This window comes from Bos javanicus, chromosome X (genome assembly GCF_032452875.1).
Source record: "Bos javanicus breed banteng chromosome X, ARS-OSU_banteng_1.0, whole genome shotgun sequence".
In the NCBI taxonomy this organism is placed as follows: domain Eukaryota; kingdom Metazoa; phylum Chordata; class Mammalia; order Artiodactyla; family Bovidae; genus Bos; species Bos javanicus.
In genome coordinates this window covers 19,596,206-19,622,052 of record NC_083897.1, presented here as the reverse complement: position 1 = coordinate 19,622,052, position 25,847 = coordinate 19,596,206, and the positions used below count along the sequence as shown (strand labels likewise).

Sequence of the window (25,847 nt, the reverse complement as noted above, 5' to 3'; positions counted from 1 at the left end):
TAGCAGCTGAACAAAAACCACCATCATGACTGAGGAACTAACACTTTACTTGCCATAAGCATCAGGAGCTTATTCACTTGCCTTTTTCATTTTTTTTTTTTTTAGGAGCATGTGCTCTAGGTACTCGGGCTTCAGTGGTTGTGGCTCCTGGGCTCTAGAGTGCTGGCTCAGTAGTTGTGGCACATGGATTTAGCTGCTCTGTGGCATGTGGACTTCTCCTGTACCGGGGACTGAATCCTTGTCCCCTGCATTAGCTGGTGGATTCCTAACCACTGGACCATCAGGGAAGCCCCTTACTTGCCTTTCAATGTTTTTGAGGAACAACCTTCACATAGCTGCTTCTCTACTATAACAGTTTATTTTTAAAGTTAAAAAAAAATTTTTTTTTCGCTGTACCACATGGCATGAGGGATCTTAGTTCCTGCATCAGGAATCAAACCTGTGTTCCTTGCAGTGGAAGTACAATCTTAACCACTGGACTGCCAAGGAAGTCCTTATAAGAGAGTTTAGAGTTAGACAAAAGAAAAGCAATCAATCCCATTGGTCAGTCCTTCAGGGAGGCCTCTGGGACAGGTTTAAACAAACACAATTCCTTGGGAATAAGGTCTATCCTCCTCCCTCTTGAGCCAGGAACCCTCAGTTGGAATGCAGGCTGACATCTTCAAGACCACTGTTATACTGGGGAGGAGAATGAGGCAAGAATAAGTTAAAATGCTACCAGATTCTCCTATCACATTTCAATGGGTCTTCTTCTGACTCAACATTCACTTGGTTGCTGTAAACCTCTATCTTCCAGAGTCCCAGTAAACTTGATTCCAATCATTTTCCCCAGTGTTTTCGGTGTTTCTGGAGTACCCCACTCCACCAGTTTCACCAGTATCAGTTCGGTGAGTGACATTTTGAAGTTTACATCATTCTGCTAACATCTTAATTACAGTGGGCATTTTTTTCTGAAAGGAGTTACAAATCAGAAGAAAGACAAAACTAGAAATTTCTCAAGCGTCAATGACCTTGTGAAAAATCAATAAAATGATTTATTTTATATATGAAAAGTCAAAATCTCTTTGTACACTTAAATTTCTGCAAATACAAACATAACAATACTGCTCCATAAAAACTTTTGTATAAACATTAAAGGAAATATCTACATTATTTTTTTTTAGTGCTTCTGAAGCACAGAATGCACAAGTCCACCTGAAGCCTTTCTGGCATCACATGCAAGAACAAACGTCAGGGGTGGGGGTGGCCTCAGGCGTACTTTGTAATGTCTCTAGACAAAATAGAAGACAGTTGGAGGTAGATCATTTGGTGACTCTCCCTGCCCCCTCCCATGGAGAAATAAGTTACCCAAATAGCAGCTTTCTCACTCTTTGATCCAAACTGTCCTGAATATTGCATGGTTTTAAAGGCACAACTAGGAATTGTTGAAAACTTCGTTCAGAACACACACAATTAGCAGGTGGACTCTGAACCCCTCTTCTTTCTAAATGACATAGTAAGAGCATCAGGTAGTGCTCTGCCTGCAGGTGGCCCCTAGTCACTCTGGACATGCCCAGGATGACCGAACTCAAGAGTGAACCCTTGTCACTTGTGTGTGTTCACTGAACTGAACCTGCTGGATTAATCATATCGCCTTCCTCAATTGGGAAAAGTAACAAAAAAAACAACTAGTTAGTACTTTCAAAGAAAACAGGGCAAAGCCAGCTTTTACTGCCAGAGAGTCAGAAAATGAAAGCTGTCATTGCTTTTTCTTAACCTCTGGAAGCCAGTTCCCTTGAGTAAAACATCCTGGGATGTTCAACAATATCCCGCTCTGTCCTACAACACAGAGAACTTGTTCTTTTTTCCTTCTTGGTCTCTGCGATAATATCATGATCTGCTGTTGATGTGATTAACATTGTTGAGAAGGTGATAGGATTCTATTTTTTCTAGTACCTTCTCAAGGTACTGAATTAAGACTCGTCTTTTGAACCTAAAAAAGAAAGAGGAATTTTATTAACCAAAAGGTCCTTAAAGCACTGTGTGGGGTACCAGGTGGAACTGACAATCTACATGGGAAATAGAAAATGTATCTTCATGTAAAGATGGGGCTTAGCTAATACCAAGAGTACCAACTGAGAGCCCAAGCCCGCCTCAGACTGTGAAGAGTCCAGAAAGCTCCCATAGACTTGGGTGAATGAGTTGGACTCGGATAATAGCAATCTAAATGCCTCTGGAGATAGCTGTAACTATGCATGAAGGCCAGGGCTTACAAAAGAAAGGCAGGCTCAATCCCTCTGCCTGTCTTACATTGGGTCCTTACGCTCACAGAAACACGCAAGTGACTTCCCTGGTTGTCTAGTGGAATTTGCTCTGCAGTGCAGGGGACACAGGTTTGATCCCTGGTCCAAGAACTAAGATTCCACATGCCTCAGGGCAACTACGCCCACACACCCAAACTACTGAGCCTGTGCTCTAGAGCACAGGAGCTGCAACTACTGAACCCAGATGCCGCAACTGCTGAAGCCTGCACACCCTAGAGCCCGTGCTCCACAACAAGAGAAGCTACTGAAATGACAAGCCTGTGTGCCGCAACTAGAGAAAGCCTGAGCACAGAAAGAAGACCCCGTGTAACCAAAAATAATTAAATAAACAAAAAACACAATGAAGAGTTCCTCTTCACACCCACCTTGCAGCTTCCTTGATGGTAAATTCAACAAATTGTTTCTTGACTGCAAGAGGTCCTTGTACTCCTTCAAGCAAAGTGAAAATTCTCTCATACTCTGAAGATATTAAAAATATTATTGTTGTTAAAAATGTGGATGAAAAATAAAATGCAATATTTATACATCCTCAACAATCATCAAGACATCTGCACTATCTGCTAGGGAAACCTGTAAACACTAATCAAATGTGGTCAGCTGAATGATGCCCCACCCCTCAAGTTGTCCATGTCCTAATTCTCAGAAACTGTCAACATATTACCTTATCTTGCAAAAGAGACTCTACTTTGTAGATGGGATTAAGTTATGGATCTGGAGCTGGGGAGATTATCCAGGTTTATACATGGAGGCCCAATAAAATCACAAATATCCTTAGGAAACGGAGGCAGTAGAGCTGGTTGGGGAGAAAAGATGTAAGGGTGGGGGCAGAGGTTAGAGAGGAGCTACATTGCTGGCTTAAGAAGGGGCTACATTGCTGGTTTAAGATGGAGGAAGAGGCCATGAGTCAAGGAACACAGGCAGCCTGTGGAAGCTGGAAGAGGTAAGGAAACAGACTCCCCCTGAGCATTCAGAAGGAATGCTAGCCTGCCAACACCTTCATGTTAGCCCAATGAAAAGAAGTTCAAATCTCACTTCCACAACTCTAAGAAAATTCAGTTTTGAGCTACAAAATTTGTGATAACTTGTTACAGCAGCAAAAGGAGATTATTACAATAAGTAAGGGGGGAAAACCAGAAAGGTGTGTTGAGTTGTTTAGGTAAAACAAGAGGAATCATTTTCAATTATGTGAAAGTCCAATATTTCCCAAAAATGCACCTTAAGAGTTATCCTGAATCTATTTTGAATCTTAAAATGAAAGGGATCTCCCCATTATATTACTGATAGATGTTCTTCTACTACTTACTTCGTCCAAATTTTCGAACTTCCTTCATTAACTGGTGCTTTATATCAGCATTGATTCCTTGTGCCATAGCAGGAGTTATCTGCAATGTACTTGGCACAGTCTCCAAAGCAGATGTTACTGAGACTTTCTGATCATCCACAGAGACGCTGCAGTTCTTGGTTTCTCCTGGAAGTGCATTACTCCCAGGTTTGTGCATCGGGCCATCTTCCCTGAGACTAGTGAAATCGTCAGATAGAGAATCCACTTGGTCAGGTGGGATACCATCTCCTGCCATATTCATAAGCTCTGGTGAAGCAGATTTTGACAAGAAGCCATCAGGTGAGATTTGACCATTTTCCACCTTCTCCTCATGAACATCGTGAGTGACAGTAACACCTGGAAACCAAAATGAGAAGTTGAGCTGTGGGGTAGGTGTGTTATAGTAACCCCAAAGGGATATCATGGGGCTCCTCAGTTTTGAGGAAATGGTTTCATAAAGCAAGAGGATGTACCAGAGGGAGCTCAAGACCCCTCAAGTTGAGCTCAGGAAGGTAATCTCCATGGCACCAAGAATATATATGGAAACAAGACAGAACAACTAATAAACAGTCTCAGATCCCTGGCACTGAGGGCTTAGCTGCAGCTTGTGCTTTCCAAGCTGAAAAGCAGCAAGTCTCACATGATGTCATGGTTTCTGTCATTTATATGAAATGAAATGAAATTTTATTTCATTATATGAAATGCCATGCTCTACTGAGCTTGACACCAGACTACGTGTGCCCCCACCCCCTCAAACTCCATCCTCTCTTCCTTAAAAGTTCTGAGGAAACAGAGGTGGTGACCACTAGATCTGAAAGCTCTATATGTACTTCATCACCCCAATTCTCTGCCAGTACATGATTCTCCTCATTCATCTTTTCTGTCTCAGAAAAGTGAATTTCTTTTTCCTCCAGGTCTGACACCTCTCCTCCATTGACTCATCGTCCTCTGTGCTGGGCACCATGCCAGGAGCTGGGGGCAGCCTCCAACAGCACACATAGAAACAATCCCCACCCTAATGGAATGTCCATGCTCATGGGAAGGCCAGGCAGGAAGTGTACTATGATCCAACAAAACAATTACAGTTCAAATTCATGTTCGGGGAGAAGCAAGCAGGGAGGGGACAGAGAGCAGGAGGGGGAGCCCCAGTGGATCACGAGGTCAGGCAGATCCCTTCTGAGCAGGTGTCCTTTGGGCAGAGGCTGGAGGAGGAGGGAGAGCCGGCCTGTGCCCATGCAGAGGACACATGTTAGGAGAGGATGGTGGGCCCAGGTCGTGCAGAGCCAGTGGACCAGAGTCAGGAGCTCATATTGTGCTCTGAGTGCCTAGGAAAGGTAATGAGGTGTTTTCAGCATGGATGTGGTGTGATCTGATTTCTATGTTGATATGATCACTCTGGCTGCAGGTCAGAAAATGAGTTAGATGAGAAGGTTGGAAAGTAGAAAAATAAACTATTGGAGTATCTTGGTGACACGATGGCAGCATAGATCAGAGGAATGGAGAAGAATGGTGGGGTGTGGGATTTATACTTGGCACCATCCAGTGGAGTGGAGGAGGCTGGGCCAGACTGCGCTGGGCTGGAGTAAGGAGAGGAGATGAGCACACAGACAGCACCAGCCTTTACTGACCCAGTGCAGACCCAGCCATACTGAGCCCATTTGCTCCTACTGACTTCTGCAGCAACTCCAAATTGATGCACCTTCTTCAGCCTTGACTTGACAAAGTCAACAGGCACATCTTCCAACATTTCTCCATCTTGTGTTAACTACTATGTAAGTAGGGATCTTCCTCCCCTCATATAGATGGAGATCCTTGAAACAAGGTCTCTCCTCTCACAGGGTGCTTTGTACCTACCACATGGATGATTAAAAATAATGGCTTACTTAATGAACAAAAACTGAATACAAAAGAAATGAATATAAAAGAAAATTGTTTAGTGTCTTAGTCCTCTAGGGGCCATAAGGAAATCACAACCACTACTCTATACCTGTATATACAAGGGTGGGTTTTATGAGGTTTGAATAAGATGGGAACCACGAGGCTGAGGGTGGTCCCTTTCCGCCCACATGGTTAGTTACAGTAGGTGGTGTTTGTGGTTTCCTCAACAGCAGGGACATACTCCGCCTTCTCTTAGATGACAAAGCACTGTTGACTTCTCCAGGACGTTTCACTTTCTTTTGCGGCCCTGCTACAAACTCATCTGCTTCATCGATCATCATTCCCTAGAAAACATCAATGAACATATTCCATTAAAGAGAACACTGCACACACTCTTCACATGCATATATGATCATGCATTATGTCAACAATATAGATCTTAATCATGGGCCAAAGATTTGCCATGCCTCACATAGACTTTTCAGAAAACACTACTCAATTTTAATCCAGTCTAAGTGGAACAAGGAGGAAACTTGTTTTACGGTCAAACATAACACAATCATGATTAACCTGAAAGCCTGGGGAATAAGAAACTCTCATCAACCAAAATGGAAATTAACCCACAGTTACCCTTCTGAAGAAGCTACAAACCATTTTGCATCAACCCTTGGTAAGGAAATCATTCCCTTTTGTGTGATTTAAATGCATCCTTAAGAAATATTGATAATCACTATACAGAATGCTGCATGTAAATGGTGACAGATAGGTAGATGGAAAATGTCATTCCCTCAGTAGCAACCTCACAGAGATTCATATATATTCACCTTGGTGCTGGACACAAATGAAGGAGGGGGCTTTTCACCCCTGGGAATAAAAGATGAGAGACAGCAGTACAGAAGGTTAACTAAAAGCTGTTTTCATCCAAGGATAACCTAGGAAGATGCACTCCCATTATTTGAATAAAACCACGATAAATGACTTTTCCAAAGTATTCCCCATAGCAAAACAGTACAGAAAGAGGAAAACATATTCACTGAGCATGTACCACATGTCAGGTAATGTTCTAACTGATGTACAGGTACTAACTCAATTCTCCACAGAGCTCTATTAGTTAGATGTCATAGTTATCGCCAGTGCTACCAGTGACAAAAACCAAGACACAGAAGATTAAGAACTCTAGTTAACTGAGGATTCAGGTAAAGTAGAACACTTTTGGTCCAGTTTTGTTCCAGAAGACATTATTGCATGCTCTGCACCTTTGTAACAATGGTTTCTTCCATGATTGCAGATATAATTCTTATTTGTCTTCACGCTTATATCATCAAGTCAGCATATCTCTCACATACACACACAGCGATACATACACACACACACATGCGTGTGCACACACATCTCATGTTTATATTTCTTGTAGGACAAGCCAATAGAGCAACATCACTTAGTACTTCATATTTCAAGAAGAACACTTAATAACTATCTAGATAGAGCACTAAAGGTCTGAATAATGTAAACAAAGGAAATAAATGGTGATTTCAATATTGAAGGAATTAGTGTGTGGAGCTGGGAGTAAATACAGACTCTGGAGCTGGAAAGATGGAGGTTCAAATCTTGGCTCTAACTGGCTATGTCACTCAGGGTGAATCATTTGACCACAGTGAGCTCTGATTTCTTCATATTATAGGGCAGACAGTTATACTCATCTGCAGAATGGTTGTGTGCATTCAATGTTATCATTTAAAACATCAGCTCCTACTACGTATGCAGTAAATGCCAGCTACCATTTTTTAACCAACATACTCTTCCATCAGGAGGCTCCCACTTTCCATTCACAAAGAGCCCTGGAGACATATTTTATCTTTTAAACAAACAGAAGGCCTCTGACTTATATACACCTTGCCAAAAAGGAAGGAGTTATTCCAAGAATATCATGATTTATGCAGACATAGAACTGGGTATCCCACCTTCTTATCTTGTTTAAATGGATTGCCAAAAGTATGTAGTCTTTTTGGTTGATCTGGATCAATCTCTCGAAGTGGAGAAGCCAATGTCTTTAGATATTCTTGATAGTTACCCATTTGTGCGACTGGAACACTATGAAGAGAATCTGCAAAATCACCAGAAGACAAACAGATGCTCTATACATGTTCTGTAGTTGAAGTGTGTGTGGTTCTTCTGAGAGGACATGATCATAGTCTGGTTTAGCATTGCGTATCTCAGCAACCGATAGGCTAAAATCTTGAATCTAGCATTCTAGGATCTAAAATCATCTCTCTTCATCCCATTCATCACTCAGTCTAACATCACCACGGCCTACAAGCTCAAATCCCTAGACCAAGAACAACTCCCTCGCTCTTCATCACAGGTTTGAGAATGGGCTGACATTCCCTATACCACATCCCAACTCAAAACCCAATATTTTGTGTTTTGAAGAGCCTAGGCTCTCTGGCTTTCTCTTATCATCTAAAGAATCTTGGTTCGTGGGCCATACCCTTTTGGAAAACTTGATTAGATCTACAGGCTTTCTAAGCACCCCCCCAAAAAAAGATCTTACCCCCCCCTCAAAAAAAAAATACTGACATAATTTCAGGAGGTTGGCCAGGCTAAGATTTGCTCATTTTAATGGACAAATGACACTGTTTAAAATGAACAAAATGGAATCAAGGGTAATTGTACATCACCATCAATTATCCTCGACAGTATCAGGTTCATTCTTTTCCTGTAAAGGAGGAATCTGGATTGAACTTATCAGAGCAGGCTAGGTGGTACAGTGTCAGGGTGTACAATTTCCGAATTCTGATAGACCTAGTTTCTGCTGCTTTCCAGCTCACTAGAACTGGGGAAGCTATTAAAACGCTCATTCTGAGTTCCAATGTCCATAAAAATGGGCATAAAAACAGTATCTGTCTCACAGGGTTGTTTTGAGACTTACAAGAGCTAAAGCATGTGTAGTGTAATATACATGCCAATTAATGCCCACTTCCCCTTAAACCCAAGAACAATAAACTTGTGCTAGTAGATGAAGGGATTTAGAGAAAATAGGTATTATAAATATTAAAGTACTACAAAATAATGTATGCTTTATGCAATAAACACCTTCATGTTAGTCAGACTTGACATTTTATCAACAAAAAGTACTTCTTTGTTCACTTACCTTCATCTTGTCCAACAATAAACTTGTGTGTTTTCAGCAGATTGGATCGCATTCTGGTTAACTGGTCTAAAAGATCTCTACGTGGAATATCATAAGCATTTCTATATGTCTGAGGTTTCAAATCCTATTTGAAATGAAACAATTTCAGTTACTCCTGAGGCTTTTAATATAGAAATGTAATTCCTAATCCTCTTAAAATCTTAGCAAAGAGAGGGATATTCATTATAACTGACTTCAGTACAATTTTGCAGTGGAAAATTTGCCTTTGCTGGCCATGTTCTGAACTCTACTACATCCATGTAGCTTTAAAGCCATTGTGTACATCCTTTTTCAAGTATACCATTTAAAACATCAGATCCTGAGATCTGTGCCTGTGGCAGCCTTGCAGGCCCACTATTCATAATCTAGATGCCCTCCCCTGGCAGCCATGGAGAGGAGCTGATGGGATGTCCGGCCAGGAAGCAATGGCTGATCCACAAGGGGTATAGTGATCTGAGCACCTCCAGCCACAGTGCCTTCAGGATCTGGGGCAGCACTGGGACAGAGGCTGTGCTCTTTCCAGACTGCCCCCAGCCAGTGACTGAGAATGACGGGGGATGTTCAGGCCTGGCCAGTTCTGCCAATGTGGACCTCCTCTATGGGATCTTGTGGTGCCAGAGTTCCCTGTTGGGCTGGCCAAGACTTTCTACAAGCTATACTGATGCCTGAAGCTCTTTATACCCATTCCTCCTTCCTTTCCCCATCCTCTCACAAATGTTAGTTCAGCACTGTGATCTGAAGTTTAGCAGACATTTGGTCCTCCCCAAGGATCCTTGATATTTGGTTATACTTGGTGCTGTCCAAAATGTTCATAAGACATGTAGTACATACCAAGAGGTCCTTGATACTTGGTTCTGTCCATTTGGCATGAACCAAATATGATTGGACCAGATTCCAAGGGCCTTTTCATGTGGACTACATGTCATCCGGGTGCCCCCTTCTGATGTTCCATTTGGGCTTCCCTGGTGGCTCAGACGGTAAAGTGTATGCCTGCAATGCAGGGGACCCAGGTTCGATTCCTGGGTCGGGAAGATCCCCTGGAGAAGGAAATGGCAATACACTCCAGCACTCTTGCCTGGAAAATCCCATGGATGGAGGAGCCTGATAGGATACAGTCCATGGGGTCTCAAAGAGTCAGACACGACTGAGCGACTTCACTTTCACTTTCACATGTCTTATGGATATTTTGGATAGGACCAAATGTTCTGCAAGGGATCTGAAAGCTCTCCTTGTTTGTTCCCATTCCTTCTCCCCTTTGTCTTTCACAGACCTTATTTCCCCCCACCACTCCCAACAAGCTATTTATGTCACAATTTACCTTGTTTAAGAGCCCTACTTGGAAGCCGGCAAATTCTTTGGTGTTCAATTCTGTCAGTCTCGGTGCGGTATCCCCAATGATTTCTTTCAATAGTTTTCTAAAGTTTTTATTGTGAGTCAAGGAAACACCACCTCCAGAATGATTTTTCACTTTGATTCCAATTTCCTGGGGAGGTTTCTTCCCCACGGATGCTAGTATTCGTTCTGACTCTAGTTTGGTCTAAAATGAAAGTATATAGTATGTTATAAAAAGAGCTATATTATCACTGTTGTTTTTACTACTTAAGAAAGATGATACTTTAAGAACCCCACTGAACAAATTTAAATTACAAATCACAGAAAAACAGATAATTAAACATTTTCCTGTGCTTCTCTGTACTACCACAAAGAACAGAGGGGGCTAGAAAGACCAATAATACATTTTTTTCCTCTTCTCTAGTGTCAAAATTATGACAGAATCATGGAAAGAATGAAAACAGTGGGTAAGAATTATATTCATAGATATTTAAAATCACATTTTGTTACTGTAAAATTTAGTCTAAGTCAACATACTCATTTCGAATCCAGTTATAAAAGGTAAAAGTCTGCATTTATAAAATTGCACTAGTGCTGAAATTCAGATTACATAGATTGGCACTATATCTGAAAAAACTTATAGTGTTTATTTCTAATATCAGACCACTCACAAAAATGTGATACTTAATTTAACAAATATTACCAAGTAAATAATTTATAATAGTACTCAAGTTTATAATTCACAACAAAAAATTCTCTTAATAGATACTATTATATCATTATTGATAAATATTGCTTGAGAGTGTATTATAGCAGTATATTGGGCATATTTTCTGATTTACATACATCTGAGATGGTTCAAAGAACACTGGTGACATAGAATTATTAAATTAGTAAGTAAATTAGTAATTAGAGCTAGTATAAATTAGTAATGATCTTTTTTTTTCTAAAAGGTAGAATTCCACCAATGTCTTATAAGCCCAAATTAATTCTGAATTTCTTGTGATTTGGTCGGAGATATTCATTAATTTTCTTTAATGATTAGAATGAGGTATATTTATTATCTGTTTAAAAATTTAGTCATGAAATAGGGGATAAGAGCAAATGAAGAGTCTGTTTCCACAAAGGGTCCTAAAAGCCCATTTGTAAAACTATACAAGCAATGTGTCCCAGAAGGTCCCAGAACTTGCATGAGTTTCAAGTCTGTTCACTATTCTTCCTTCTGGCCATACCTTGCTGACCCAGCCTTAAAGGCCTAAGGCAAACATCAAATAAAAAAATATAAATCAAGAGATCAATCAATAAATAACCAAAACAAAACATTAACACCACCAACAAAAATCTATTAGCAGAGAGGAACGGAGTTAAGGGGATGCTTGGTAGATCAGAAATCTGGGTTTGCTTTACTCTCTTTTGCATGTATAAGCACACTGGACTGGTAGGAGCTGGTAAACTCCAGACTATACTTAAGTTTTTGCCAGTTCCTAGCAAGGTGTGTCAGCATCCCAAACTGCAGAGTCATCTATGTTCTCTGGTGTCAGAAATCTGACACTTATTTACTTACTACTCTCTGTTTTCTAAAGGCCCAGCTTTGAAACATATCCAACTTGAAGTATTATTGTCACTGCAAATGCTACTACTAGTCCCTACCTGGGAATACATTTGTGCATAAGAACAAAGTTAAGCTGCTGCATTAATTTGTCATATAACATAACACATTTGTATGGCAGTAAAGCTCTAACTCAGTAGTTCTCAAGCATTTTCACCTTGCAAGAATGGGCTAAGTAGAGGTGAGAAGTATGATAAGTAGGGGTGAGTGGAGGATGAGGTACTAATAGAGAGGGGCAGGCAAGGGACAAGGTGAATAATGGTAAATGAGGTGGGGGTGTAAAGGAACAGAGGGAGGGCCTGCCACCCTCCAGTGTGAGGTACACTGGTCTCATCTCCCCCTCTCCAAGAAAAAGCATGCTGATATTTATTGCCTAAAAACGAAGTTCAGGCAAGTCATTTAATCACACCATGCCTCAGTGTGCTGACCTAAAACGGGGGATGCTCTAGCCCAATGTGATTTGAGGAGAAACTAGGTTGAGGATAGACAAAATGTGACCCATGAGATAAATCTATTAAGCCTCTGCCCCTCTTAGGCCACAAAGTATCAACCAGCTTGGGGTAAAACAAACTGGCAAGCAAAAGGAGAAATGGCACAGCATCCAATGATACTGACAGACCCTTAACTGCAGTTTAATGGTGAAGCCAGAAGCCATAGAGAATCACATTACTACTAATTCATAAAGTGTAGAAATATATACACATTTAATTTGAAAATTACAGTTACACTAAAGAATAAGGAAATGCACTTCTGAGGGCAAAGGATTTTTGTTTGTTTGTTTTTACCAATACTACCTGTTGGCTGAGTTTTTTAAGGTAAGAGATAACACTGTAACTAAGTCCACAATCTAAATTATCTGATATCAGATTTGGAGCTCCCATCATCCTTAGTGCTTTCTTTAATGGCTATAAGGAAACAAAATACACAACAGTAAGAATAGAATAAATCTTAAAATACTCAAAGTTCAGTTATAAGGGGCAAAGGGACATGATTCATTTCTTAGAAGTCAAGGTGCTGCACATAAAACCAAACATGGAACATTAAAAAGTGGCAATGAAAATAGCAGAGAGGTAAGGAGCAGAGAGCAAAAAAATCAGAAGAGAGTGGGATAAGAAGAGCAAGTAACAGCAAATTCAAACAGGCAAATTGCTTTCAGTCTTAATTTCCAAGTCATAAAATCATTTCACATTACATTTAATTGTGCACCCCGTTCCTGCCATGGTAAATAATAACACACCCCAATTTCTCCTCCCAGTGACACAAATGGTACCACTTGAGATTCTGCCTTTTCACCTCTAGAAACTTGGCTTACAGTTGACCACATCCACCTCTGAAACGATTTTGATAATCTCAATTTAGATTATATGACCAGTTCAAAATCATTATGAATATTTTTCTCAAATTGTAAAAATCCAAATGACACCAAGTCACTTTTTACTTTTTTGGGATTCCCCTCAATCAGTGCATCTGTTTCATGCTGTGTCTAGGACACGTTTAACAAGCAATAAGTAAATATAATGTCGTCAGGTTTTGTTTTGTTTTTTCCAGAGGAAAACCCCATACTTCGAATTTCTAGAGTTAAAAAGGGAGGCTAATATAATACATGAATCCAATTCATTTTTCTTAAATTCCAAAATTATAATATCATAAAGTTAATTTTTATAAGAGAAATATAGATGTGTTTTGTAACAATAACCATGGCAGTTAAAGGAAATAAAATAAGCAGTTCTCTTTTGTGCCGCCCTGACATCTCCAGGCTCTTAGGCATAATTTGAAAAGACAATGGCGACTCAAATTTATAAATTAAAGAAAATCTTATTTCAGGGGTGAAGTTTTTGATTCATTGACATTTTTTTGTGACAGGAATCATCATGGATAGAGTTAATACATATATATATACAGAAATACATACTAATAAGTAGTATGGAGGCAGAGTTTTTAAGTAGCTGTCAAAAGCCTGTCGCCACTTCAGATTTGGCTTAAGCTTGTGAACTTTAAACAAGTCATCTGCAAGAGAAAATCCAAGAAAATATTACATTATTCCAGTTCTAAATTCCAAGATCTAAATCAAGCAACACACATCTATTATACCATTCCCTAGAAATTTCTAGTTTCAAGTACATTAGATGACTATTTCATTCGAGTTTATTTGATTTGGGGGGTATTGTGTACCAAAATTATATATAGTAATTTTCTAGAAAATGATATAAATTCTCAGGTTACATATTTATCTTTCATCTGTGAAGCCACATAGCATAATATTAAAACACTGACTCTGATTTATGTGAAATATTTCTCTGACCTCTTGTTGTTTAGTTGCCAAGTCGTGTCTGATTCTTTTGCAACCCCATGGACTGTAGCCCTCCATGCTCCTCTGTTCAGGGGTTTCCCAGGCAAAAATACTGGAGTGGGGTGCCATGCCCTCCTGCAGGGGATCCTTCCAACCCAGGGATCAAACCTGCATCTCATGCACTGGCAGGCAGATTCTTTATCACTGAGCCACCAGGGAAGCCCTTCTGGCCTCTTATGTATTGGTAATTCTACTGTAGTCATTTTCACCTAAGGATGAATCTATGGTCACTGGTTGCTAGAATATCTCTTTATTTTTTTAAAATAGAGAATGTTAAAACAACAACAAAACAAACTCATAGACACAGAGAACAGATTGGTGGTTGCCTGAGGTGAGGGGTGGAGGGGTTGAAATGTTTGAAGGGGTTTAAATACAGACTTCCAGTTATAAGAGAATTAAGTCATGGGGATGTAATGTACAGCATGATTATAGTTAACTACACTGTATTGCATATTTGAAAGTTACTAAGAGAGTAAATCTTAATTTTTTCATCACAAGAAAAAAACTGGAACTATGTACAGTGACAGATATTAAGTAGATTTATTGTGATGATCATTTTGCAATATATACAAATATCGCATCATTATTGCACATATATACAACTATTGCATCAATATTGCACACCTGAAGCTAACAGAATGTCAATTACACCTCAATAAATATGGTTCTTAAATATCATGTGCATTATTAATAGAACTAAAGATATTCTTTAAATAAGCAGATATTCCCTATATTTTCACACTCAAATTTAATAATTTAAATAACTTAAATGCATTATGTACACTACATGAAAAATTCCCAAAATGTCTCATTATTTCCTTCCAAGGGTAAGAAATTTTTAATATAATAATTCAAAGTTGATATTCCCAGACATCAACAAACATGAACCTGCTACACTTATTATAAATATTATAAATTCATTCTCTATATTGTTTCTTCAGGTTTATTGGCTTTTATCCAAAAAACAAATGCTTTACTTCTAGGAACAAAACCATTTCTATGCTGTATGCATAATTTCTCTACAAATAGGGGTATTCTTTGAAATTATGAATTACTCTGGTTAAGAAAGGCAACTACATATTTTCTTCCTTTTACTGCTATAGTAAATTATTCACTCCTGCTGAAGCTAATTTAAATGAATTTACAAAGCCATAAAACGTAGGTCTTTTCTTCTTTTGGTACAGGGTGGGAAGAACAAAGGGAAAAAGATCTGAAGAGATTTCTGGCTCATTGCAGCATGCAGGTCCTTAAAGACCATTCACATCTTGACAGAAAGGAATGATAGACCGTGGAAGTATCCTGTTATACCATGTCTTTGTGTGAAGTCTGTGGGGAATTTGGCAGATTTTGGAAACTGACAAATTTAAATACCACCAGACTGAAGAGACATTTAGTATAAATAGATTAGATAATGAGAGTCAATAATAGTCTTAATATTTCTAACAATGCCAATTACAATGATTCTACCCAGGAGCTAATTTAGTCTAGTTATTTCTTGTTGGATTTATTTTTTAATGGGGGTGAGAGGAAGAAAATCTTCCACTGACTAGGTCAAGGGTAGAGAGCAGTTAGGGTGACACTGCTTTTGTGACCCCATAGACTGTAGCCTACCAGGCTCTTCCGTCCATGGAATTTTCCAGGCAACAGTACTGGAGTGGGTTGCCATTTCCTTCTCCAGAGGATCTTCTTCCCAACCCAGGGATCGAACCCGGTTCTCCCGCATTGCAGGCAGACGCTTTACCATCTGAGCCACCAGGGAAGCTTACACTGCTTTAGTCACTATCTTTGCTGCTCAGAAAATGATTTCCATGGTATTAGATTTCCATTCACTTGGAGTCTGCAGAGTGGTAAAGATACCATGAACAATTAGCTCATCCACATTCGAAAGATGAGGAGGTGAGAGTGTGGAAGAAGAGTAAAACGACACTGTCAGCACCTCAAAAACTACAGATATTTTCTCTTCCAGTTCCTTTCTCCCCATTTCCTGCTCCAAAAAGGTGGGGTTTGAGTCCAAGCTCAGACACATGCTATGTACTTAGCTCAGTGAGCTTCAGGAAATCACTTCACCATTTTGTGCCTCCATTTCATCCATAAAATGAGTTTAATGATCATCACCTTACGCCATAGGATTGTTCTGAGTAACTAGATTATGGATGTGAAAACAATATCCAAAATTTATAAATAGCATAAACTGAAAAGCACTGGATATATAGTGATAAATAAATATCAAATTATCCTTTTCCAATTATTCTCTTTTCCTCTTCCTAATAATAACTGGTCTTAAGATGGAGATGAACTTTATTCTTTACACAAGTTCCCAGTTCTTAATTTTTTCAAAATAAGTGACTGAATGTGGCATATTTAAGAAGAGGACAAAAAGACAAGTTGCTACAAATGCTTTAGTTAATGACCCTCAATAGAAAAAAAAATTCCTAATTTCTCAATTGAGAGAGAATCTTTCCATCTGTAATAATCCGGTTACCACCCTACTGACATGATTCTTATGGTAGCTCATTGATCCAATTAAGCCTCACCCAGGTAAATTTTGGTGCTTAAATAATTAAATTTTTCTTAAATACTTTTGATGAAAATCTTTAATTAATAAACAGGAAACAGGGGTCACTTTTATGGACAGTTATTGTACTCTGCAGAACCACAGGGATGTTCCAGACATCAAAGTGTACATGACTTAAATTCACGACTTTTTACTAAATGCCCTGGTGATGGAATCCCAGTTGAGCTATCTCAAATCCTAAAAGAAAGTGCTGTACTCAATACGTCAGCAAATTTGGAAAACTCAGCAGTGGCCACAGGACTGGAAAAGGTCAGTTTTCATTTTAATCCCAAGGAAAGGAAATGCCAAAAAATGCTTAAACTACTGCACAATTGCACTCATCTCACATGCTAGTAAAGTAACGCTCAAAATTCTCCAAGCCAGGCTTCAGCAATACGTGAACTGTAAACTTCCAGATGTTCAAGCTGGTTTTAGAAAAGGCAGAGGAACCAGAGATCAAATCGCCAACATCTGCTGGATCATGGAAAAAGCAAGAGAGTTCCGGAAAAACATCTATTTCTGCTTTATTGACTATGCCAAAGCCTTTGACTGTGTGGATCACAATAAACTGTGGAAAATTCTGAAAGAGATGGGAATACCAGACCACCTGACCTGCCTCTTGAGAAATGTGTATGCAGGTCAGGAAGCAACAGTCAGAACTGGACATGGAACAACAGGCTGGTTCCAAATAGGAAAAGGAGTACGTCAAAGCTGTATATTGTCACCCTGCTTATTTAACTTATATGCAGAGTACATCATGAGATACGCTGGGCTGGAAGAAACACAAGCTGGAATCAAGATTGCTGGGAGAAAGATCAATAACCTCAGATATGCAGATGACACCACCCTTATGGCAGAAAGTGAAGAGGAACTCAAAAGCCTCTTGATGAAAGTGAAAGAGGAGAGTGAAAAAGTTGGCTTAAAGCTCAACATTCAGAAAACTAAGATCATGGCATCCGGTCCCATCACTTCATGGGAAATAGGTGGGGAAACAGTGGAAACAGTGGCTGACTTTATTTTTTGGGGCTCCAAAATCACTGCAGATGGTGACTGCAGCCATGAAATTAAAAGACGCTTACTCCTTGGAAGAAAAGTTATGACCAACCTAGACAGCATAATCAGAGAAGGCGATGGCACCCCACTCCAGTACTCTTGCCCGGAAAATCCCATGGATGGAGGAGCCTGGTAGGCTGCAGTCCATGGGGTCGCAAAGAGTCGGACACGACTGCACGACTTCACTTTCACTTTTCACCTTCATGCACTGGAGAAGGAAATGGCAACCCACTCCAGTATTCTTGCCTGGAGAATCCCAGGGACGGGGGAGCCTGGTAGGCTGCCGTCTATGGGGTCGCACAGAGTCAGACACGACTGAAGTGACTTAGCAGCAGCAGCAGCAGACAGCATATTAAAAAGTAGAGACATTAATTTGCCAACAAAGGTCCGTCTCATCAAGGCTATGGTTTTTCCAGTAGTCATTTATGGATGTGGGAGTTGAACTATAAAGAAAGCTGAGCACCGAAGAATTGATGCTTTTGAAGTGTGGTGTTGGAGAAGACTCTTGAGAGTCCCTTGGACTGCGAGGAGATCCAACCAGTCCATTCTGAAGATCAGTCCTGGGTGTTCTTTGGAAGGACTGATGCTAAAGCTGAAACTCCAGTACTTTGGCCACCTCATGCGAAGAGCTGCCTCATTGGAAAAGACCCTGATGCTGGGAAAGATTGAGGGCAGGAGGAGAAGAGGATGAGATGGTTGGATGGCATCACCAACTCAATGGATACGAATTTGAGTAAACTCTCGGAGTTGGTGATGGACAGGGAGGCCTGGTGTGCTGCAGTTCATGGGGTTGCAAAGAGTCGGACATGACCGCACGACTGAACTGAACTGAACTGCCTACTAAAACTACAAAACTGTTCTATATCTTTATATTATATCTTTATATTATATCCTTATATATAATTAAAATATATAATTATATTATATGGAATATCAGGGACTTCAAGAGCTACTAAGATAACATAGATATTAATAATGAGAACAGTATTATTAATCAGACAATAATGACTGAAAGCATTATTGAACACTTACTTTTTGCCAGGTGAGTTCAATGCAATTTAACTGTATTAAGGGCTTCCCTGGTGGCTCAGACAGTAAAGAATCTGCCTGCAATGTGGGACACATGAATTCAATCCCTGGGTCAGGAAGGTCCCCTGGAGAAGGGAATGGCTACCCACTCCAGTGTTCTTGCCTGGAGAATTCCATGGACAGAGGAGCCTTGGCGGGCTATAGTCCATGGGATCGCAGAGAGTCAGACATGACTGAGCGACTAACACAATTCATTTAACACCAATGAAATCCCTTTCAGGTAGGTGCTATTATTATCCCCACTTTATAGATGAAATAGTTAAGGCACATAGAGGTTAAGTATCTTAACCAGGGTCATGAAGCTAACAAACAAACAGCAGAGCCAGGATTCATTATCAGGGCAGCTATACCCTACAGTTCAGACTCCAAATCTCTATGGAAACCACGCAACCCAGAAAGTGAAGTAATGGCAGAAGTATGGCTGGAAACTATTGCAGAACCTCAACATGAAACCCAACTTAGGGATTCAAGGGCACAAGGACCTCAGCCTCAAAGGGTGTATGCTCCTTGGAAGACACAGGTTATAAAAAAGCCTGTGTCTTCAAATGGATATTTGAAGCCAAAGAGAAGAATACGAACTGAGTCAAGAATGAGGTGAACCTCAAATGGATGTGTGGGATCAGGGAAGGGGAAGAAATCAAAGATGCCTCTGGGGTTTCTGGTTTGGAATGTTTGCAAAGGGATAATGATGGTCTAGGCAGGGTTGGGGAGAAGGCAATAGCACCCCACTCCAGTCCTCTTGCCTGGCAAATCCCATGGACGGAGGAGCCTGGTGGGCTGCAGTCCATGAGGTCGCTAAGAATCGGACACGACTGAGCGACTTCACTTTCACTTTTCACTTTCATGCATTGGAGAAGGAAATGGCAACCCACTCCAGTGTTCTTGCCTGGAGAATCCCAAGGACAGGGGAGCCTGGTGGGCTGCCGTCTATGGGGTCACAGAGTCGGACACGACTGAAGTGACTTAGCAGCAGCAACAGCAGCAGCAGGCAGGGTTGGATAGAGCCCTCCCCCAAATGATCAGGTAGACAATTTGCATTTTTTTTTCCCATTTCATAGGTTTCCTTTTGCTCTCTACTGTATCCTTTGATCCACAAAAGTCTTTAAGTTTGATGTAGTCCCATGTGTTTATTTTCGCTTCTGTTGTCTGCACTTTTGGTGTTGTCTCTTTTTTATCATTTCTTACAATTGCATGTGAATCCACAATTATCTCAAAATAAAAAGTGTACTTAAAAAACAGAAAAATAATATTCTTAACAGTTTAAGTGAAGATTAGCTAGTTTGATCCTTCATTTTATAGATGTGAAAACCAGAGATCATAAAGGTATATTTAATAAGACAGGGTAAATAAACCCACAAAATACCTTTTATTGGTAGTATTATTAATATCAAAGACATAATCTATATTTTATATAAGTGACAATCACCTCTTAGAGGATATTTTTAGAGTAGACAAAGAAATAAAGTAAATAGGCTAGCCAAAACAATCATTTATGATGACCCACTCTTAATCTTCTTCATTTGCAACATTTAAAAGAACTGCTTTGGACGGAGGGGAGAGCGGCGAGGGGCAGAGGGAGGGCAGGTGGAGGGGTCGGGAGAACAAAAAAAAAAAAGAACTGCTTTATCAGGACATTTGATACATAGACTATTTATAGCACTAAAAAATCTTACGCTTTTAATGACTGTATTAAAACTTGGTAAAGGTTTGATCCTTTTTGCAAAAATTAAGAAACCTCAGCAACTAAAAATGTTCGTAACTTTACAAGGAGGAGGATACCGTGCGGTACTATATTACTCTAAACAGACGTGGCTCCTTAAATGAGAGGAAAAAAAATCTCCATACACATTTTCAGTGATGTCTGAGTAACAGCTTCTGGAGTTGTTCCTTTTAGAATTTTGCCATGAAAACCACAGCTTCTACAACTGCAGTTACTGCAGAAGTCACTATTGTATCTATTACTTTAACTTGCTACCTTGCTTAAAACAGATGCCTCAAGAGCGTTTCCTATTCTTTTGTAGAGGAACTAACTGCAATCCAGTAATGCCATGGAAGCCCTATTTTCTGAAAAAGCCATCAGATTCTTGAAGTGTCAACCACAATCAATTTTGGGGGTGCCCAAACTAGTTTACCAAAAGCCAAGTGCACTTAAAACCAGAGAAAAGTGGGAATTCCCTGGCCGTCCAGTGGTTAGGACTCTGTACTTCCGATGCAGGGGCCACAGGTTTGATCTTGCATGCCTTGTGGCATAGCCAAAAATAAAATAAATGTAAATAAATGAAACAAAAAGAAAACAAGGAAGTGTGTACACACACATATTAAAAAAAAAGAAAAGGGGTGACAACACTAGAGCTTGCAAACCAAAGAGCAGCATAAGAATCACACCCCCACCCCCAGGAGAAGGGAATGGCAACCCACTCCAGTACTCTTGCCTGGAGAATCCCATGGACAGAAGAACCTGGTGGGCTATACAGTCCATGGGGTCACAAAGAGTCGGACAGGACTAAGTGACTAATACTTCCACTTTCCCAGGTGAAGAGTCTTTTCTGTCTGATGCAAAAACAACAAAAGGAAAATGAACACAACAGAAAGCAGGATGCCAATTCTATCTTTCTTAATCAGTTTTTAGACTTTTATATATCCTGACACCCATTACTCTTTGGATACATTTAAAATGCTTAGTTCATCATCAACTTTTCTTTTTTGCTGTATTTTAAAGATGACTAAGGGCTTCCCTGGTGGCTCAGTGGTAAAGAATCTGCCTGCAATGCAGGAGGCCCGGCTTTAATCCCTGGGCAGGGAAGATCCCCTGGAGAAGGGAATGGCAACCCACTCCAGTATTCTTGCCTGGGAAATTCCATGGACAGAGGACGTGGGTTATAGTCCCTAGGGTCACAAAGAGTCAGACCCAACTTAGCAACTAAACTACCACCACACTGAAAAGATGACTGAATGGCACATACTTGACTTACCTAAAAGAGGGAGTAAAACTGGGTAGTTGTACGGCATCACAAAGAGGTTTACACAAGTTAAAGTCGTACTGGCTTTTAAATAACCAAATGGATATCCAAGTTCATTGTATTTTCCACTGCTAGTAACAAATACCTGAGAAGATCATGAAGTAATGTACAGTTATGACAATAAGGATTTTATGTCAAACCAAACTCACAGCAACATGCTATACCAGCATCTCTGGCACAATTGTAATTTTAAAATGGGAATACTGCTTTCTCTATATTTATGTCAAAAAATAGAATGTTCAGATTGCAATTCTTTTATAAATTGTGTTAGTAAATGAAATAACCATTTGGAGACCACAGGCTGCAACAACAATACCCAAATATTTACTTAGTTAGCACAATGGAAAATTAGGCTGAAATACCACTAAGTGATACCAGCCATTAAAACAAATTGACTTCTCAAAAGAACAAGTGGTGACCAGAGTGGAGACTTTAGGAAAATGGAACATGGCCCCATGCCTAAAGCATGCAATTACAAAAACAAAGCCCATTTAAAGGATTATGCTAACACTCCTTATGTGAACTACTATTAAGTCTTGCTCTACTTCCCTTTGATGCCCCATTTCCCTACCCATTTATTCATTTTTCATCCAATAAATATTTATGAGGAGTCTATTACAAGCCAGGCACTGGTGCTAATTATTTTGAGACAATTATATTGAGCAAGGAGATGCTTTGGTTCAATCTGGAAGGCATTTTCTCTTGTAAATAATCCTGGTGGAACAAACATTCGATAAAAATGAGAACATTAATCTTTATTACATATGACTAGCATCTTATTCCTTATTCCTGATTTGATATGATATTTTCAGGTCCCATTCGCCTGATATGCTATTCTGGAGTCCTCTAGCTATCATGATTTCTCTGTGTTCCATGTTCACTCTTTGGCCAAATCAGGACATTAGTATATAATTTTATGGACCTAGACCTTTACCTTTTCTAACATCCTTCAGCAGGATATTTAAGACAGAAGTCACATCCTGATGGTGAACAGAACCCACTTACTTTGCTAATTCTTGTTCAACCAGCAACATCACCTACCAGTTCACTGAATTCTTTCTATACTTAGCTGTAGCTTAAAATAAATCTTCCTATGTAATGGATGCCTCCACAAAACAATGGATTGTGTTAAAACATGACTCATCTACTAGATTTCATCTCTTAATTTGAACCTTAATAGAAACAGACAATTGTAATAAAACATGTTGGACCCAGGCTTCCCTGGTAGCTCAGCCGGTAAAGAATCTGCCTGCAATACAGGAGAACTGGGTTCCATCTCTGGGTTGGGAAGATCCCCTGGAGAAGGGAAAGGCTACCCACTCCAGTATTCTGGCCTGGAGAATTCCATGGACTGTACAGTCCATGGGGTCACAAAGAGTCGGACACGACTGAGCGACTTTCACCACATGTTGGATTTCCTCCTGTTTCCTAAGTGTGTATAATAGAATGAGGGGAAATCATCACAAAGGATAAAAAAGTTACAGCCAGCAAGGATCATACCTATAACTCTTCTGAAAGGAGAAGCACTGTTTTTTTTGTTCCTTGCTCACTCTCTTTCTGTCTTTATTCCCTCCCTTCCCACCCTCATACCTTCCTTCCTTCCCGTAAGCCCATTGAGTTTTTCCAAATTCTTTATCACCTGCAGATTCACAGAATTTGGAGGTTCAAAGGGATCATTAGAGATCATCTAGTCTAGAGAAAGTGTCTGGTCCAAAAACCACATAGTTGGTGGGAAAGCTGGGGTTAGAATCCAGTTTCCATTATGACTTTCCAAAATTTCCTGGCTCCTGGTTCATCTTATTCTTTTTCATTCCCACTAATTCATCACATTAAACTACTCTAAACCAAAGTAACATAAGATGCAAGAGAAAGACATATGGCAAATTTAAGCGGTGCTGCAAGGATTGAGGACAGGATTTCTTAAGTTCCTTTGGAGAAGATTTACAAGGAAGATGCTATATAGAATAAAGGGTTTATTTGGGGGGAAAACTGTAATTTGTAATTTTATATGCTTGTATTCCAAAATGTTTTTCAATTCATAAATTCAAGCTTTTACCTTGATTTTAACTTAGCATGCTCTCATCCCTATATCTACATTTCTAGCACATTTTGGTGTATTTTATATAAATATAAACATACATTCAAAATTGCATGAATTATAAGTATACAGTTCAATGAATGCTCAAAAAATGAACGTATATGTGTCATCAGCACCTGGATCAAGAAATAGAACCTGACCAGAAAACCCTTCGTGTCTTTTTCTGGTCACCATTCTGTACCCCCAAGAGAAATCACTCTCCTGACTTTGAACAAAATAAAAGGCAATCTTACATCTTTTTGAACTATATAAAGTTGAATCATATGATATGTGATCTTTTATGTCTGGCTTCTTTCGCTCAGTATTATATTTATGAGATCACTCTGTTTCTTGCACTTTTACATCCTTGCTTTACACCTGTTCCTTTTTTGTCTACCCAATTTTAGCATCTTTGTAGAATTTAAGTAGTTTAAAGACAACTAGTAGCAATGATTTCACATTGTAGGTTGAAACAGATGGTGGTCTGAAAGTGTCCCTAGCGTAAGTAAAATGTAACAATTACTGATTGCTGTAGTTTAGAAATAGAACAAACATTCTTACAGTGTAGGACATCCTTATTATATTCAAATAAAATAGCTGTGATTACCATATATGGATTTTCACAAATTAAAATCCAAAGGTGAGTCTATTAACAAATAAGCAAGCCCTCCTGGCTGAAGTGTGCCTCTTGGAAGGGTCAGTGTTGTACATCTGCCTATGCATCTCCTTCATCCAAGGAAAATCCATACCACACACACCAGTGTGGTTTGTACTACAAGAAGAGCTTGATTACATTACACTAATACATAAAGTAATTTCAGGTTTATGTTTTTGTTTTGTTTTGTTTGTCAAAAATGTCTTGTACTGGGAATTCCCTGGCAGTCCAGTGGTTAGGGCTCTACATTTTTACTGCAGAGGGCGTGAGTTTGATCCCTGGTTGGGGAACTAAGATCCTGCAAGTCATGTGGTTTGACCAAAAAAACAAAACAAAACAAGAAAACCTTTGTCCAATCTGTCAAGTTCACAATAAGGACTGAGAACATTGCTTCAGCTGCAGAAGCCATAGCCATAGCCTTTAACCTGGGGTCCCTGGATAGGCTTCAGGGGAGTCCTCCAAATATGTAGGTTTCATCAGGTTCCTTAAATGGCAATGTGTATGGTAGGCTAACTTCAGCCTGAAGTTATTTGCTTAGCCATGTTGCTTACTTGATAGCATTTGTGAGAAACATTATTAATAGACTCAGCCCAACTATTCCCAGATTAACCTTTGAAAGTTCTTTAAACAATTCCCAGATCTCTGAGTGGTTCCAGACATTTGGCTAACAACAAAGGGGAAGTACCTGCCAGCAAGTATGGGGCGACTTTCGTTCCAGGATGTACTGAGTTAAGGGTGAAGGTTCAAGTTCATATTTGTCAAAGGGAAGTTTGTCTATTACCATTGGCTCACAATCTATACAGGAGAACCTCACAATAGGATGAGATGTTCGTGGAGGCTAAAAAACAAGAGGGGAAAATACAATCTGTTATCAAGACAGTTGATATATCTGACAACTCTGAAGCTCTTTTTAAGTCCTTGTTGGTCATTCATTTTTAAAAACAATTTTAATTGAAGGATAATTGCTTTACAGAATTTTGTGGTTTTCTGTCATACATCAACAAGAATCAGCTATAGTTACATGCAACTCTTTTATGTTTTGTTAAACCATCGCTGAGATATATAGATGGGCTGTTTTGTGAAAGATGGCTCTTGAGCTCTAAGTGTCATCAATGGCAGAGGGGACTCAGATTCTTTCGCTCTACCATCTACTTGGCATTGGGAAGAAGAAAGGTAAATTATAACACTCGTAACTACAGTTTTAGGGAAGTAAAAAATAAAACTGCCTTGAATATTAAGAACCCGGAAATTCAGATCCACTTTGTGACATTCAAGGACTATCTTCCCTTCACTACTTTGTATGTAAGGTTTCAGATAAGTCAGAAACTGCTAGGAAAGAGGAAATCCATGAAGCTTTCAAATGAGGTAATGACAGAGCTGGAGCCACTAACAAGCAAGATGAACAATTATAAAGGA

At 39.7% G+C, this 25,847-nt stretch overlaps 1 protein-coding gene across 7 annotated transcripts in view; it reads right to left on the bottom strand.

Moving 5' to 3' along the window:
• Positions 1-1,011: 1,011 nt before the first annotated feature.
• INTS6L (integrator complex subunit 6 like) overlaps positions 1,012-25,847 on the bottom strand; it is a 57,403-nt gene continuing 32,567 nt past the window's right edge. The window contains exons 8-18 of one of the 7 annotated variants that reach the window (XM_061408440.1): positions 25,117-25,269; positions 21,652-21,784; positions 13,546-13,640; positions 12,428-12,538; positions 10,011-10,229; positions 8,654-8,777; positions 7,464-7,606; positions 5,612-5,846; positions 3,607-3,981; positions 2,669-2,762; positions 1,012-1,972 (exon numbers count right to left, since the gene is read on the bottom strand). In XM_061408440.1, the coding sequence (XP_061264424.1) occupies positions 1,870-1,972; positions 2,669-2,762; positions 3,607-3,981; positions 5,612-5,846; positions 7,464-7,606; positions 8,654-8,777; positions 10,011-10,229; positions 12,428-12,538; positions 13,546-13,640; positions 21,652-21,784; positions 25,117-25,269 (1,785 nt within the window). In that variant the 3' untranslated portion in view covers positions 1,012-1,869. Of the gene's footprint in view, positions 1,973-2,668; positions 2,763-3,606; positions 3,982-5,611; positions 5,847-7,463; positions 7,607-8,653; positions 8,778-10,010; positions 10,230-12,427; positions 12,539-13,545; positions 13,641-21,651; positions 21,785-25,116; positions 25,270-25,847 lie in introns of those variants that run through there. The other 6 variants (XM_061408442.1, XM_061408441.1, XM_061408443.1 and 3 more) reach the window with 6 other exon arrangements.